At 48.6% G+C, this 16,869-nt stretch overlaps 1 protein-coding gene across 5 annotated transcripts in view; it reads right to left on the reverse strand.

The window, feature by feature from the left end:
* Positions 1-1,826: 1,826 nt before the first annotated feature.
* IL1RAP (interleukin 1 receptor accessory protein) overlaps positions 1,827-16,869 on the reverse strand; it is an 87,116-nt gene continuing 72,073 nt past the window's right edge. For 2 of the 5 annotated variants that reach the window (XM_034424541.3, XM_087872380.1), the window contains exon 11: positions 2,541-3,387. In XM_034424541.3, coding sequence (XP_034280432.2) covers positions 2,666-3,387 — 722 coding nt within the window. In that variant the 3' untranslated portion in view covers positions 2,541-2,665. Of the gene's footprint in view, positions 3,388-13,065; positions 15,208-16,869 lie in introns of those variants that run through there. The other 3 variants (XM_034424543.3, XM_087872381.1, XM_034424539.3) reach the window with 2 other exon arrangements.

The following is a 16,869-nucleotide window of genomic DNA, read 5'->3' on the forward strand; positions in this document are numbered from 1 at the left end:
ACCCACTGATCTAGTCCAAACCCCCACCCAAGCAGGAGACCCTACACCGTTTCTGACCGATGGAAGTCCAGTCTCTTCTTGAAAGCTTCCAGGGCTGAAGCTCCCACAACTTCCAAAGGCAACTTCTGTTCCATGGGTTGATGGTTCTCGCTGTCAAGAAATTTCTCCTTATTTCCAGGCTGAATCTCTCCTTGGTCCGTTTCCATCCATTATTCCTTGCCTGTCCTTCAGGTGCTTTGGAAAATAGCTTGGCCCCCTTCCTCTTCTCTGTGGCAGCCCCTCAAATACTGGAAGATGCTCTCCTGTCTCCCCTGGTCCTTCTCTTCCCTAGACTAACCAGGCCCAGTTCCTGCAACTGTTCATCATGTATGTTTTAACCTCCAGTCCCCTCATCATCCTGGTTGCTCTTCTCTGCACTTTCTCTAGAGTCTCCACATCTTTTTTTACATCGTGGTGAGCAAAATTGAATACTCTAGGTGTGGCCTTACTAAGGCTTACTAACTGTTGTGAGGCCAGCAATCTCCCAGAGCAACAGCTCCCCCCCCCACACACAGCTGAGCCGGACGTCACAACGATGCCAAAAACGAGAATAAAAATAGCTCTCCAACTCTGAACACCCCCGCAGGGAGAGAGAAGAGGGTGCTGCCAATTCCGAATCCTGACTGTGGATGCCTCTGTAGGTGCCGTTAATATAAAATGAGGTTTTTTCCCCCTAAAAAATCTAGTACGGGTAACCCTCAAGTTACAACAGTTCATTTAGTGATTCTTTGTCACAACCAGAAAGTGATTTATGACCGTTTTTTCACACTTAACGACTGTTGCAGCGTCCCTGTGGTCATGTGATCCGAATTCGGAGACCTGCTAGCTGTTTCGTATTTATGACGGTTGTAGTTTTCCCAGGGTCACGTGATCTCCTTTGCCCAGCTGAGAGTGGTTTTCTTGCAGTCATGACCCGGCTAGGTAACATCATCAGAGCTAGAAGGGAGTGAGAACAATTAATCAGTGGAACGACTTGCCACAAGAAGTTGTGGATGGCTCCAATACGGGTGGTTATTAAGAAGAGACTGGGCAACCACTTGTCTGAGTTGGTAGAGGGTCTCCTGCCCAAGAGATTGGCCCAACGTCACCCAGCCACCTTTCAGGCCTAAGGCAGGACTCGAACTCATGCTCGTTTGCAGTGTCCTGCGATTTTTTTAAAAAAAACTGGGAGGTTTTTAAGAAGAGATTGGACAGCCACTTGTCTGAAATGGCATAGGGCCCTCCTGTTTGAGCCGGGGGTTGGACTAGAAGACCTCCAAGGTCCCTTCCAACTCTGTTATTCTATATTCTAAGCAACGGGTCAGACTAGAAGACCTCTGAGGTCCCTTCCAATTCTGTTATTCTGACTTCTGATGGTTTTACTAAAAACTGGTTGTCGGCACAACCGGCCCATAGCAAACCGTTAACTCACTGAATGACCGTGGTGTACACTTTACAATCGTGGCACTTCCTTAAGAGCCACCACAGAAAAACGTCGTAAAATTGGCTGACCCAATTTATGACGTCTCAACTTATGACCATGACAGTCGTAAATCAAGGACTACCTGGGATTCCTTTGTGAAGCTGAAAGAGGCACGTCTCCTCTTCCAAGCCAGTGCCAACATCAAAGGGGATAGAAGGAGGGAGGCAGATTGAGGAGGGGGCTCGGGGTGTGGGGGGGTACATCCTGATTCCCCCTCTGATGACTTCTCTTGACAGCTTCAGGCAGGAATAAATCGAAATGCGCCGTGCGAAGTGTGGGAGAACCACGCAGGAATCACAACCCACAAACACAGATGCTTCCGGAGCCATTCACAGAAATGAAAATTTAATTTTCAACCACTTGGTTTCCAAGCGTTCATCCTCCTCTCTGTTCAAAAAAAAAATAAAATGAAATACAGCCCCTTAAAAAAAAAAGGAAAGAAAAGAAGACTTTTAAAAACGATTAAAATGTCTTTCCAGATGGCAACGGAGCCGAAGAGAATGGAAAACGGTCTTGGTAAATTAAAGCAACAATTAAAAAAAACTATTGGGTTTGTTTATTCATCTGAGAGGCCCCCCCCCAGAAACCTTTGTGAACATCAGCCAAATAAATTGGGGGGGGGCTCTTGCTGTGTTTAAGTTCTTCTACTGAGCCCCCGTCTACCAGTCTGAGGCTTCGAACCTAAAGCCGAAGTTTGGATGAGCCCACCTGACTTTCTCCCCTCATTCACCATCCCACTTTCTGCCTGGACTACAAGACCCAAAATTCCCAACCAAACATCCTGTCCCAACATGGCTGGAATGAAAGAGGTGGGGTGGAGGGAGCGCTGTCCTCTCAAACAGGGAAGAACCGTGCCTTCCACAAGCTTCCATGATGAGGACCTGTTATGATGGACACATCTCCAGCAGCTTCTCTTTCATGGCCTGCTCTTAGACAAGGTCCTGGCTTTTGAGAGAGTTGAAATCTCCACTTTGGCCCAGGAAGTAAGACCCTTCGGGGGCAGTTCCCAAGCATCAGCCTCCTCCATAGGCAACCACCCACCCACACCCCACATAAATCGTCTTGTTGACTGGTCCCATGGCTTCCAGGAGGTCCTCCATGGAGGTCAGTCTTCCCTCCTTCCTTCTCAGATCTGGTGTTTCCAGCTGATCCCACCATCGGTGGTTAAAGGACGTAGAAGTCATTGTTATTGGACACATCTGCAAACTGCTGGAGACCCAGCGATGCCACCTGGGGCTCCACAGGATGCTTCTTGCCATTCTTCTGGAGGTGGACCACTGCAGAATCTCCCAGCAGCGGCCTCTGGCATGGCATCTCCTGCTTGGGCTTGGCCACCGCTTGGCCAGGGCTCTTGAGTTGGCGCTTCTCGTTGGAGGAGGCCACACAGCAGTGGCAGGCCAGGAACGGCTTGGGAGACGGTTTGGTCTTCCTTCTGGGCAAGGAGGCCACCCCTCTTTGGACGGGGACCCCCTTGGCCTTCGGTGGTGGCCCTTTCAACCTGCTCCTCTTCTTCTGGGCCTGCTCCAAGCTGGTGTCTGAATGCGAGGAGCAGCTTTCGTTCCAGACGGCGTTGCCACAGGTGCCGAGACTCTGCAGAGGCAACGCTAGGCGTAAGGCTTTCCAGAACTTGGAGCCCAGGTGCTTGGACTTCTCACCTTTCCAGACCACGAAGGCCACAGATTCCTTCAGCTGCTGGACGCTCGGGTGGGCTCGTGGCAAAGGCTGGTACTCCACCACCACCAGCTTGGTGGCAATGTTGTTCTGGCAGAGGAGGCCTAGCTTGAACTCCAGAAGGCTGATGCTCTTCTCCAGAAGATAGTCGGGGCTCAAGACCACAATCATCTTCCGGCTTTTCTGGATGAAGTCAAAGATGGCTTCGGTGATGTCTAGGCGGAAGAGGGAAAGACAAGTGGTTAGAGAAGGGCAGCCCAAGTCATGATAGCAAGTCTTCCATTATTTGAGGGGCTGCCCCAAAGAAGAGGGGGGGTCCATCTATTCTCCAAAGCACCAGAAGGCAGGAGAAGAAGCAACGGATGGAAACCAATCAAGGAGAGAAGCAACCTGGAACTAAGGAGAAACTTCCTGACAGTGAGAATAATCAACTAGTGGAACAGAAGTTGCCTCTGGAAGATTTCTACTGGAGAGAAGTTTGTCTAGAATGGTATACTCAAGCAGAGGGTTGGACTAGAAGACCTCCACGGTCCCTTTTTATTCTCCACATCTGCCTTCCCAAGCCACAGGCACATCACCCGTCTTGAGCCACAACTCCCATCAAGTAGAAGAAGGTTGCTTTGAACCCCTGGCCAGAAGCCACGTAAAGTTCAGCCACTGATCCAACCCGTGAAAAGATCCCTGAATGAATCTACTCCTCCATAAGATTCCTCGGCTCTTCAGGATTCCTCAACACCCTCTCAGGAGTGAAAAGGTTGAAACCGATTCTCTGGGTCCCCGCAAAGATGACGGGTGGCCCATGGCTTCTTGTCTTCAGCCCGGTCCGGCCACCCCCTCCCCAGTCTCCCCCACTGCGCTTGGCAGGAGAACCACAAAGAAGTTTGTGCATGCAGCTAGTCCTCAATATACGGCCACAACTCAGCCCAGAAGTTTCATTGCTAACCAAGACAGTTGCCAAGTGAATTTTGCCCCATTTTACGACCTTTCTTGCCACCGTCGTTAAGTGAACCGGGGTGGTTGTTCAGTTAGTAACCCGTGGTCATTAAGTGAATCTGGCTTCCCCCGTTCACTTTGCTTGTCATTGAGTCGCAAAAGGGGATCACATGACCCCGGGACACTGCAAGGGTCATAAGTATGAGTCAGTTGGGAAGCGTCTGAATTTTGATCACATGACCCTGGGGAGGCTTCAGCGGTCGTAAGTGGGGAAAATGGTCATAAGTCACTTTTTTTAGTGCTGTCATAACTTTGAATGCTCACAAAACGTTCTGGAAGGAAGGAAGGAAGGAAGAGGGGTTTGTGGAGAGAAGGAAGAGGAGGAGAATTCCCCCTCCTTTTTAGCACTGATGGTGTTCCCTAGCTGGGTCATGAAAGGTCTGCAAGAAAACCATCAAGCTCAGAGAGCACCAAGGGCCCCACAGTCCTCCTCCTCCTCCTCCTCCTCCTCCTCCTCCTCCTCCTCCTCCTCCTCCTCCTCCTCCTCTTCTCCTTCTCCTTCTCCTTCTCCTCCTCCTCCTCCTCCTCTTCTTCTTCTCCTCCTCCTCCTCTTCTACTTCTTCTCCTCCTCCTCCTCCTCTTCCTCCTCTTCTTCTTCTGCTCCTCCTCCTCCTCCTCTTCTTCTTCTCCTCTTTTTCTTCTTCTCCTCCTCCTCTTCTCCTTCTCCTCCTCCTTCACCTCCTCCTCACAAACCCCTCTCCTTTCTAGCACTGATGATGTTACCTAGTGGGTCCATAAAACAGCTGCAAGAAAACCACCCATTTCAATTCCAGAGAGCCCCAAGGACCCCACAATCCACCCCTGAGCGGCGCCCCAGATATTCCCTGCTACAGGTACCCCGTGAAAAGCAATCTCCGCCCAGCCCACCTGGATGAAGCCCGGAGCCTGGTTGGGCGATTCTCCCCTCCCCCCGTGGCTGAGAATGCAACCGAGCATCTGAACCGGAGAAGGAAGGAAAGGCTAAACTAATTAAACCCATGTTTTATAATATCCCCAAAGCTGGTTTCCTTCTCCTCCTGCTTCTTGTTGTTTTTTTCCCTCCTTTCGGTTTGATGCATATTCTGACATAAAGCAAAATGAACTCACAAATTCTCCAAGAGCTCAAAAAGAGCTCAGCAATTTCGCTTTTTTTTCTAACTATTTAAGAACGAAAGCCAGCGGAAACCGATTTTATATTAGCGGTTCCTCTGAGCTGTGCTTATGAGCTAAAAAGCCCGTCAATCTGAATCGAGTTGTCAATAGGAAAGAAGAGCCGGTTTAATTCCCAAAGTTAGTGGCAAGAGTCGCTTGTCTTCTTAAAGGCCTCCGACTTAATCTGTCTGGATGAGCAGAATAATAGACTTTGGGAAGAGAGTAAATGCATTTTCCTGGGGCAAATATTTCAAGGGAAAAAAAAGAGGTGGGAGGAAGGAAATCCTCAGCCTCTAAAAATCGAAGAAATACTGACTTTTGAATGGCTTCATCCATTCCTCTGGGGATGTAGCTACTTAGCGACAATACCCCTTTTATTTCTTTTCTTAATAAGGGTGTTTCCTTTTCATTACTTTTTTTTTTAATCCGTAGCCCCAAAACCACAGCTCATAAAATGTTTTAGGAAAGGGGTCCCCGCACTCATTTATTTTTCAATTCCCTCAATATTCCTCAGTCTTCATTTTTAATGGTTTTAACTTTGGTCCTCCTACAGGTATTCCTCGATTTAGGACCACAGTTGAGCCCAACATTTCCACTGCTAAGCGAAACAGTTGTTAAGTGAGTTAAAAAAGTTTGTGCATGCAGCTAATCCTCAACATATGCCACAACTGAGCCCAGAAGTTTCAATGCTAAGCGAGACAGTTGCCAAGTGAGTTTTGCTCCCTTTTACGACCCTTGTTTGCCACAGTTGTAAAGTGAATCACTGCAGCTGTTAAACTAGTCACATGGTCGTTAAATGAATCTGGCTTCCCCGTTGCCTTTGCTTGGCAGGAGGTCACAAAAGGGGATCACATGACACACACCCCCCCCGGGATACTGCGACCATCATAAATACGAGTCAGTAGGCTACAATGGATTGAAAATCCTTCTCTTGAGCTGGGGATGGACTAGAAGATCTCTAAACCCTCAGCTCTATGATTTGATGTTCAATACAGGCAGTCCTCAACGTGTGACCACAATTGAGCCCAACATTTCCACTGCTAAGCAAGACAGTTGTTAAGCGAGTTTTGCTCCCTTTTACGACCTTCCTTGCCACAGTTGTTAAGCAAATCGCTGCAGCTGTTAAGATAGTCACATGGTCGTTAATTGAATCTGGCACTTTACCTGCCAGAAAGTCGCAAAAGGGGATCACATGACACTGCGACTGTCATAAATACGAGCCAGATGCCAAGCATCTGAATTTGGGTCACGTGACCAGAGGATGCTGCAACGGTCGTAAGTGTGAAAAACGGTCATAAGCCACTTTTTTCACTGCGGTTGTAACTTCGAATGGTCACTAAGTGAATCATCGTTAAGTTGAGGACTTCCTGTCTATTTGAAGGCAGGAATGCTGCATTCTACGTGTGGTATTTGTACTCTGACATGTTTTGTAAATAATTCAGGGTCCATGAGTACTGACTATCGTGTAACACTATTCTAGAAAAGCCCGGAATCCATGTTCCACAGCAGCCACTGATGGGCCCGGGGACAAAGGCAACAGGGCCAATAGTCAGGGGTCTTTTCTCCTTCATTGGGTAGACCTCTTTTGACCCTTCGGCTGGTCAGCTGCTGTTCAGGACGCCCATATTTGGAGATCCAGAGGTGATGGGGTGTCGGATCTCCTGCTTGGGCAGAGGGTTGGACTAGATGACCTACAAGGGCCCTTCCAACTCTGGAGAGGGAGGGGGTCCTATTCATGCCAGCCTTCCTCTGGCTGAGTCCAACAACGCATCACAATGCACCCATGGGAAAGCTGGCGTTGTCTAATAGGAAACTGTAATAGAAGAGAATAATTATGGGGCATAGATTGCTAGGGCCGGAAGGGACCTTGGAGGTCTTCTAGTCCAACCCCCTGCTCAAGGTGGGAGACTTATACCATCCCCTGTTAAATGATTGTCTTCTGCTTTTGGAAACCTCCAGTGATGGGAGCCCCCACCACTGCGGGAGGGAGGCTGCTCAATTGATTAATTGTGCTCACTGGCAGGAAATCTGTAGCTCAGGGTTGAACTGGGGGGGTCCTTGGTGCTTTCTCAGCTTGGGGGCTTTCTTGCAAACATGTCGTTACCCAACTAGGGAACATCATCAGTGCTAGCTAGAAGGGCGTGGGGGGGGAGGAGGAGGAGGAGGAGGAGGAGGGGGAGGACTGTAGGGTCCTTGTTGCTCCTTGGACATGGTGGTTTCCTTGCAGACATTTCATGACCCAACTAGGTAACTTCATCAGTACAAGAAGGGAGAGGGGTTTGTTGAAAGGAGGGGGAGGAGGAGGAGGAGGAGGGGGGAGGAGGGGGAGGAGGAGGACTGTAGGGTCCTTGTTGCTCCTTGGACATGGCGGTTTCCTTGCAGACATTTCATGACCCAACTAGGTAACTTCATCAGTGCTAGAAGGCAGTGGGGTTTGCAAAGGGGAGGAGGAGGAGGACTGTGGGGCCCTTGGTAGTCTCTGAGCTTGTTTTCTTGCAAACATTTCATTACCCAACTAGGTAACATTATCAGTGCCAGAATGGAGTGAGATGTGCAAAGAGGAGGAGGGGGAGGAGGGGGGAGGGAGAGGAGGGGGAGGGAGAGAACGACTGTGGGATCCTGGGTGTTCTCTGAGCTTGGTGGTTTTCTTGCAGACATTTCATTACCCAACTAAGTAACCTCATCAGTTCTGGAAGGGAGTGGGGTGGACTCCCTGTTTATAGACATTTATAGACATACCCAATCTAGTCGGATAATGAAACACCTGCAAGGAAACCACCAAGCTCAGAGAGCACCAATGGCCCTACAGTGCTCACCCTGGCACAGGCTGGTGGTACCTTGAGGCTGTCTGACGTACAAATGGCCCATCAGATGGAGTCAACATCTGGAGGACGATGGGGAAACCAGAGGCTGCTGTGATGTGGTTTGGTTGTCAGCAGACGCAAGGGAGGAAGGGCCGTCTCGGTCATACAACCAGCTGCCCCATTGCTGATCCCCTCTCCTCCCTCTTTTCCCAGCCCTCCAAGGTGGCCAAGGGATGTCCCCCCCCACCCCGCACATCCTGAGGGTCTCAAAGTTGACGTCCCACAAGAGGGAAAAGATAGCTTCAATCTAGATCAGGGATCCTCAAACTTGGGAGCTTTAAGACTTGTGGACTTCAACTCCCAGAATTCTCCAGCTGACTTCGATTTGATGGCACATAATGAATTGATCCATCAGTCAGTGCAAAGACCTAGTTCTTTTTGAAGTCTTTCTCTCAGGAACTGAGAGGAGAACCAGGTTAAGAACCTAGAACTTTTCACCCTGGAGAAGATCTATCCTTGTGGCTGCTAAAAGTCAACATTGACTTGATAGTACATAATCAAAAAACCTTCAGAATACAAAATCAACGACACGGAAGGGACCTTGGAGGTCTTCTAGTCCAACCCCCTACTCCAGCAGGAGACCCTAGACCAGAGGACCAGAGCTATGCTGGCTGGAGAATTCTGGGAGTTGAAGTCCACAAGTCTTAAAGCTGCCAAGTTTGAAGACCTCTGATCTAGACAGAGCTCTGGGTCACTTAAGCTTCTCTTACTCTTCAGCTGGAGCTGAGAGGCAGGCAGCACGGAGGGGCCGGGGCTGAAGACGAGAAGGAGCCAACAAGACTCCTGTGGGTCAGAGTTGTGTGTGAGAATCTCTTTCTGGAATCTCATCCTGCTTCCGATGGAGCTTCACTGCACTCCACAGATCCCAAATGTCCTTCCCCATCCCCCACCCCCAAAGGCAACTGGGCTTTCTGTGTTTTTCCTTGAAGACATTTCGCTTCTCATCATGCAGGAAGCTTCTTCAGTTCTGACTGAATGGTGAGGAATGGAAGGATTTATATTCCTTGCAGATCCTCTGGTCGTTAGTGCTCTCTCTGAGAGTCATTGAGGCCACTTGGAGATTTGTCTGTGCCCCTTAAGGTCCCCTGAATAGTGCAAATGGGTGTGTAACCGTCTTGGAACTTCTCAAAGACTGTGTTGTGGGACGGTGGTGTTGTATCTGCCCCCCTCTCTGTTGAGAGGGGGCTGTTCAATTTGGACATCGATGGCCTCTTGGACCCCTTTTTCAAACCAGCGGTCCTCTCTGTCCAGAATGTGGACTTTGCTGTCTTCAGAAGAGTGGCCTTTTAAATGCAGACGGGCTGGCAAAGACAAAGTCCACTCTTCTGAAGACAGCAAAATCCACATTCTGGACAGAGGAGGATATGTCAACCTCCAAGTGGCCTCAATGACTCTCAGAGAGAGCGCTAATGACCAGAGGACTGCAAGGAATGCAAATCCTTCCTCCACTGTTCAGTCAGAACTGAAGAAGCTTCTTGGATGAGAAGCAAAAGGTCTTCAAGGAAAAAGAAAGGAAGTCCAGTTGCCTTTTTTTGGGGGGGGGAGGGAAGGACCTTTGGGATAACCCTGACCTGGATGATTGGGAATCTCCAGAGACATTGCACCCCACAGGACTTGTTTTGGGGTAAATGTGCTTAGGAGAGCCATATATGTCTTCCTTTGACTCCGAGGAGGACTCTGTCTGTTGGACATTACTCTAGGTTCACCCATGCAAGACCAGGCAGCTTCTCTGGTTCTCCACAAGCTACTAACAGCATTTCATGGAATCTTAGGGCTGGGAGGGACCTTGGAGGTCTTCAATCCAACCCCCCTGCCCAAGATCATTGAATCCTAGGCCTGGAAGGGATCTTGGAGGTCCTCTAGACCAGCCCCCTGTCCCGGATCATAAAATTATAGCATCCTAGGGCTGGAGAGAACCTTGGAGGTCATCTAGACCAACGCTCTGCCCAATATCATAAAATTATAAAATCCTGGGGCTGGAAGGGACCTTGGAGGTCTTCTAGTCCACCCCTCTGGCTAAGGCAGGAGTCCTTATTCCAAGCCAGACAAATGGTTGTCCAGTTTCTTCTTGAAGATCTCCAGTTTCTCAAATATAATATACCTCCTGAAATTGGGCTCTTCAGTGGTGTCGTACTACAACTCCCAGAATCCTCACCACCACCCCCATTGCGTCCAGCCTCACCTGCCAATGGTGTCTTGGGACGCGGTTAACGGAGATCAGATTCGGAAGGGGGAGCAAACAATGGAACAGACCGCTTCCAAGGCATCTGTGGGTGGGACTGGGGAGGTCAGAAAAGTCAAGATGGCAGCCATCACCATTTGATCAGAGCCCTGCCCCCCCTTTACCTGTGCAACATCCCCCCAAAAGAGGAGGGGGTGAATTGTCAAATGGTAGCCAGCAACCTGCCTTTTTTGAACCCCCATCCACCACATCCCCACCCCCCACCCACCTGAAAGGGCAAGGGAAAAGCAACTGAAAACAGCGGGATGTTATCAAAAGAAGCGTTTTATTAAAATTCCAAACCAAAAAAAGGAATCAAAATTACACAACACACAATGTTGTTGACCTCCGAGGCAAATGACACGAATGGAAGAAGAATGGAGAATGGAAAAAATAAGAACAAGCAACTTAACAACTGTCGTGCTTAGCAACCAGAATGTTTAGGGTTAATTGTGGTCATAAGTCGAGGACTATCTGTATTTTATATGCAAGGCACATGTGCATTGTACCTATCTGTCTGTCTGTCTGTCTGTCTGTCTGTATCTATCCATCCATTCATCTATACCTATTTATCTCTATCTTTCTGCCTGCCTCTGTCTATCATCTGTCTGTCTATCTATCTGTCCCTCCATCCGTCCGTCCCTCTCTCCCTCTATATATCTATGCCTATTTATCTCTTCTCTGTCTGCCTCTGCCTATCATCTGTCCATCCATCCATCCATCCATCCATCCATCCATCCATCCATCTGTCTGTTTGTCTATTTGTCTGTCTCTCTATCATCTTTCTATCTATCCATCTGTGTCTCTGTCTGTCTGTCTATCATATCTATCTATCTATCTATCATATCTATCTATCTATCTATCTATCTATCTATCTATCTATCTATCTATCTATCTATCTATCTATCTATCATCTAATTTCTGAACCACCCAGCTCCCTCAAAGGGGGTCTCTGGCCATGATATAATAAAACGTTAAAATATATAAACAGTATGTATAAAAACCAAAATGTTAAGACTTAAAATTATAGAAGGAAGCCAGAACAATTCATGCTATGCCATGCTGACCAAAACAGATGCTGCTTTATCACCCGGATAAATATTTTGATAAAAGGTAAAATGGTGACGCAGGTGAAAGGCTGACAACCCCCCCCCCCTTGCTGACCTCCCCTCCTCTCGCCAGATGCAGCTCCAACCTCGGCAATTTGCACAACGTACAACTCTTGGTGGTGGTGTTTTATAAGGAGTTAGCCTCTTAATCAAACCCAGCCCATCTGATTGGCTTCTGAGACAAGAGGTTAATTTATTGTCAGATTAGCCAGAGAAATGGGTGAATTTAACATCTAGGTTAGGTCTGTCGTAAGAAGGCAAATCTGGGATTTAACAGTGGTCTCTCTTTGCAAGGTTGATTTGACTTTTGGACAGCTGGACAGCATGGACTTAGCCCCTGGAAGGTCCGCCTGCCCAAACACCTGCAGACCGTCCTCCCAAAGGGCCTCTCGCCACTAACTGAGAAAGAATTTGCAAGCAGGCCTTTGTGTGTCAATCCGTTATAATAATAATCATTAAAAAAAGAGAATAAATAAGGCAGGATGATAAAGCTCAGTGCAAAGGCCACATCCAAATGGGAAGGGGAGGATTCGGGAGGATAAGAAATAATAGTCCCTCCCCAGATTTGTAACGAATAAAAACTATCATAAATAAAAGTCGTGTGTAAACATGGAGGAAGAGACCTGTGGTACTCTCTGTGCTTGTTTTCTTGCAGGCATCTCATCACCCAGTTAGGTATTCTTCAAGGAATAAGCAGGGAATTAGACCAGTGGAACAATAAAAGAGGAGCTACCAAGGGGGAAACTACACTCCCGTCAACACTGGCAGAGAAGACTACGGTGTATAAGTAGGGAGCAAACCCCCTTCTCCCTTCTAGCACTGATGATGTTCCCTAGTTGGGTCATGAAATGTCTGCAAGTAAACAAGTAAGCTCAGAGAGTACCAGTTCTTCCCCTCCTCCTCCTCCTCCTCTCTGCAACCCCTTCTCCCTTCTAGCACTGATGATGTTCCCTAGTTGGGTCATGAAACGTCTGCAATAAAATCACCATCACTTGGAGAGCACCGTGGTTCAGATAGCACTAAAGCCTGTTGATCCTCATTGATTTACACATCTGAATGAGATTCACAGGATTTCCTGCCTGGCTTCCACCTCTAACCACCCACCCCAACAATCTTTGGGGCTGGCAACAGGAGGGGATTAAGCTGATAGGGAACACCAGTGAACTAAATAAGCCCTTTGGGCTATGATCTCTCTCTCTCATTCTCTTTCTCTCTCTCTCTCCCTCTTTCTCTCTCTCCCTCTCTCTCATTCTCTCTTTCTCCCTCTACCTCTCTCTCATTCTCTCTTTCTCCCCCCTCTCTTTCATTCTCTCTCTTTCTCTCTTTCCCCCCTCTCTCATTCTCTTTCTCTCTCTTTTTCTCTCTCCTTCTCTTTCTCCCTCTCCCTCTCTCTCATTGTCTCTCATTCTCCCTCTCCCTCTCTCTCATTCTCTCTCTCTCCCTCTTTCTCTCTCTCCCTCTCTCTCATTCTCTCATTCTCCCTCTCTTCCCCCTCATTCTCTCTCTCATTCTCTCTTTCTCTTCACCCCTCTCTTTCTCTTTCTCTCTCATTCTCTCTCTCTCTCCCTTTCTCTCTCCCTCTCTCTCATTCTTTCTCCCTCTCCCTCTCTCTCTTTCTCTCTTTCTCCCTCTCTCTCATTCTCTCTCTCTTGCACAAAAACTCACACACACTCCGCTGAGTGTCCAGATCTGCCATCATCCCATAGCTAACCCGGTAATGCTATAATACAGAGAGCAGGAGTTAGCAGAACAAGAGACAAAATAATAATAATAATTTTTGACATTCTGCATGGGGATTTACCCCTCCAGCCTCCTTGCTCGGCTACCGATAAATCTTCGCCCACCACTCCTGAGTGCAGCCACTGAATCTTGATCAAGCTCAGATGCAACCAGGCCAGAAGCTCAGAGCTCCAGCTTGGGAGCAGGACTGGCCCTTCCGACATTGACCGACCCCTGAAAAATGGCATTGTGCCAACTCAGAAGTCAAACCAACAGCGCTTCCAACAAGGCACCACCGTCCGTCCCAAGGAGGCCCCTCTGGCCGTTTGGGACAATTTTGGAGAGCTGCTTTCATCTCTAATGGAAAAAGAGACCCTGTTCTGTCCTTCAAAGGATCTTGAGCAATTCAAAATGTTGTTTTTGTGTTTAAATATTAAATGCTTTCATGAAAAATGTAAAAAAAAAAAAAAAGTTTAGGAAGAGATCCATTTTGTGCATCATCCATAACTGGGAAAATATTCTGGACTTGATGCCTCCATCTTGATGAAAAAAAAGGAAGATCTCATCCTAGAAGAAATGTGACATTCCAGATTCCACTCGTCCTCCTCTTCCTCCTCCCCCTCCCTACTAATACTCTACTACTCCTGCATTCCCACTGCTTGACTTACAACTGTCTGCTTGGGGATCTTTCAAGATTCACTGCTGTTAAGCCCCTCCAGTAAAAAGTCCCTCTCATCCTAGCAGTTACCCACAGGAGCTCTGGGATTATGGGGAGGGGGGGTCAATAATCCCCAAATCTCCCCTTCCTCAACAGGCTGGTTTAGACCAGGGGTCTCCAACCTTGGCAACTTTGTGGACTTCAACTCCCAGAATTCCTCAGCCAGCAAAGCTGGGAGTTGAAGTCCACAAGTCTTAAAGTTGCCAAGGTTGGAGACCCCTGGTTTAGACAGCGAAGGGGCTGCCCCACATTTTCCTGCACTCAGCACAAGAATCATCGCAATGCACACCGAGTACAACAGGCCATTGTGAGATTTTTTTGCCAAGGGAGGCCAAAAGCCAGCCAGCGTTTCCTGTCTCCAGCCCGGAATCCTGAACATGTCTGGATTGGAAAGTTTGCAGCAACGGACGGTTGTGGGAACGGAAACGCGACACACCTGGAAAAGCTCAGGTGGAGGAAGGCCGCTCTGGCCATTGGGGGCAACTTTGGAGAGCTGCTTTCATGTCCAAAGGAAGAGAGCCCCTGCCTTCTCCACTGACCCCTTTGGACCGAGATGAAAAGGCCTTCAGGTGGACTTCTGTTCTTCCGTCTCTGGACGAAGAATTTGAGGGACACCACGAAAGTGTGAAAGGGGAACAAATGACACTACGGTGCATCCTTACTACAATCTCACAGGTGTCCCAGATTGCACGCCTTGCCTCAGCCTCCTGCAAGCCAAGTGGTGCAATTTCCAGGAGACGGGATGGACAGCTCGGTTTCCAATGCAGATGGGGCACCTTAAAAACAGGGCCAGTTCGGGTGGGTGCCTCTGTCCACGCCACGCCAGAGGTGGAACATGGATTGCCAGAGACTCCCCAAAACAAGCCCACTGCTCTCCTCCCGAGCCCAGCTCTGGGTTCCTGGCCTCCCCTTTCCTTAGATGCCTTTTGGCGAAAGGATGATGAGATCTTGTTGCGCTGAAAAGTTCTTGGTTCTGCTCTTCACCGGCAATTCGACCAACAGCTCCTTCCAAAACCTTCCCGTGGGATAACGGGACTTCTCCCCTTTCCACTTAATGACGGTCAGCGCCGTCTTGGCTTGCCGGAGCTCCTTCACTTTGCTCTTCTTGATGGGCTTGTACTGGACAAGGATGACCTTGATGGTGCCCTTGGAAGCCATGTTCTCCAGGCCAGCCTTAAACTCCAGCAAAGCCTGGGTGCCCCGCAGGACGTAGTTGGGACTCAGGACTACCAAGAGACGGCGGCTTCTCTGGATGAAGCTCAGAGTTTCATCCGTGACAACTGAGAGAGAAAACAGGCAGGTTAGGGACCGGTGTGCGAGAACCTTCCCACAGCTGGGAGCAAGGAGAAGTTCACGGAGTCAGCAGGAGATGCCACAGGTCTCCCTCCTCAAACGTTACCTACTCAAGCTCCTGGCCCTCAAGAGAACAAGGTCGGTATGGAGGAGAGCCAGGACCTGCCCTGAAGAAGAGAAGAGAAGAGGAGAGGAGAGAGGAGAGGAGAGGAGAGGAGAGGAGAGGGCAGGAATAGAATAGAATAGAATAGAATAGAATAGAATAGAATAGAATAGAATAGAATAGAATAGAATAACAGAGTTGGAAGGGACCTTGGAGGTCTTCTAGTCCAACCCCCTGCTTAGGCAGGAAACCCTTATACCATTTCAGACAAATGGTTGTCCTATCTCTTCTTAAAAACTTCCAGTGTTGGAGCATTCACAACTTCTGGTGGCAAGTCGTTCCACTGATTAATTGTCCTCACTGTCAGGAAATTTCTCCTTAGTTCTAGGTTGCTTCTCTCCTTGATTAGTTTCCACCCATTGCTTCTTGCCCTGCCTTCAGGTGTTTTGGAGAATAGCTTGACTCCCTCTTCTTTGGGGCAGCCCCTGAGATATTGAAACACTGCTATCCTGTCTCCCCTAGTCCTTCTCTTCATTAAAGTAGACATATTCAGTTCTTGCAACCATTTTTCATATGTTTCAGCCTCCAGTCCCCTAATCCTCTTTGTGGCTCTTCTCTGCACTCTTTCTAGAGTCTCCACATCTTTTTTACATCGTGGCAACCAAAACTGGATGTGGCCTTACCAAGGCCTTATACTCCTGTGGAGACCAGCATCATCTCCCTTTTCCTCCTGGCACCTGCTCTGGCGACTCTGCAACAGTCTAGTTTTCCTGTTGCCTTCCCAGTTTGGATCAAAGAGGTCCAACTGGGACACAGGGCCAGGCCAGATAAAGCCCAGACTGTTTTGTACGTTGGAACAACTGCTAGAGTCAGAGCCATTATTCCTAATTGAGGAGAGTCCCAAAGGAGCTTTTTCAGGACGTTTGAAGACATTTCGCTTCTCATCCAAGAAGCTTCCTATATAAATCCTTCCATTCCCCACTATCCTGGCAGAGATGCAGATTAACAGAGTTGGAAGGGACCTTGTAGGTCATCTAGTCCAACCCCACCACCACGCAGCAGACCCTACACCATTTTTGACAGAGGGCAGTCCAGTCTTGTCTTGAAAGCTTCCGGTGATGAAGAAGCTTCTTGGATGAGAAGCGAAACGTCTTCCAAAGGAAAAAAGTCCAGGTGCCTTCTGAAAAAGCGCCTTTGGGACAATCGTGACCTGGATGACTGAGAATCTCTATAGACTTATATCTCTGGTGGCTTCCCCTCAACTGGGCTGCTCTAATGTAGGTGGGCATGGAACAGGATGACCTTGACTCTACATGCCCAGATGAGCAGCCCAAGTTTCAACCCTCTTCAAGAGAGGTTGAGAGAAAGACCGACACCACAGACCTCCTGACCTACCATCTTAGCTTCTCCCTTCCATGACCAGCTTCCTTCAGACCCACCACCAGATCCACGCAGCAAAAGACAGCTGCGTTCCCCCCTAGCTCTTCTCCTTTCCTCAAGCTATTCTCCTCTCCATGGTGCCGTCTTTGCCCGCTACAATTTCCCC

This window comes from Pantherophis guttatus, chromosome 6, assembly GCF_059756535.1.
Source record: "Pantherophis guttatus breed Tessera chromosome 6, ASM5975653v1, whole genome shotgun sequence".
NCBI lineage: Eukaryota > Metazoa > Chordata > Lepidosauria > Squamata > Colubridae > Pantherophis > Pantherophis guttatus.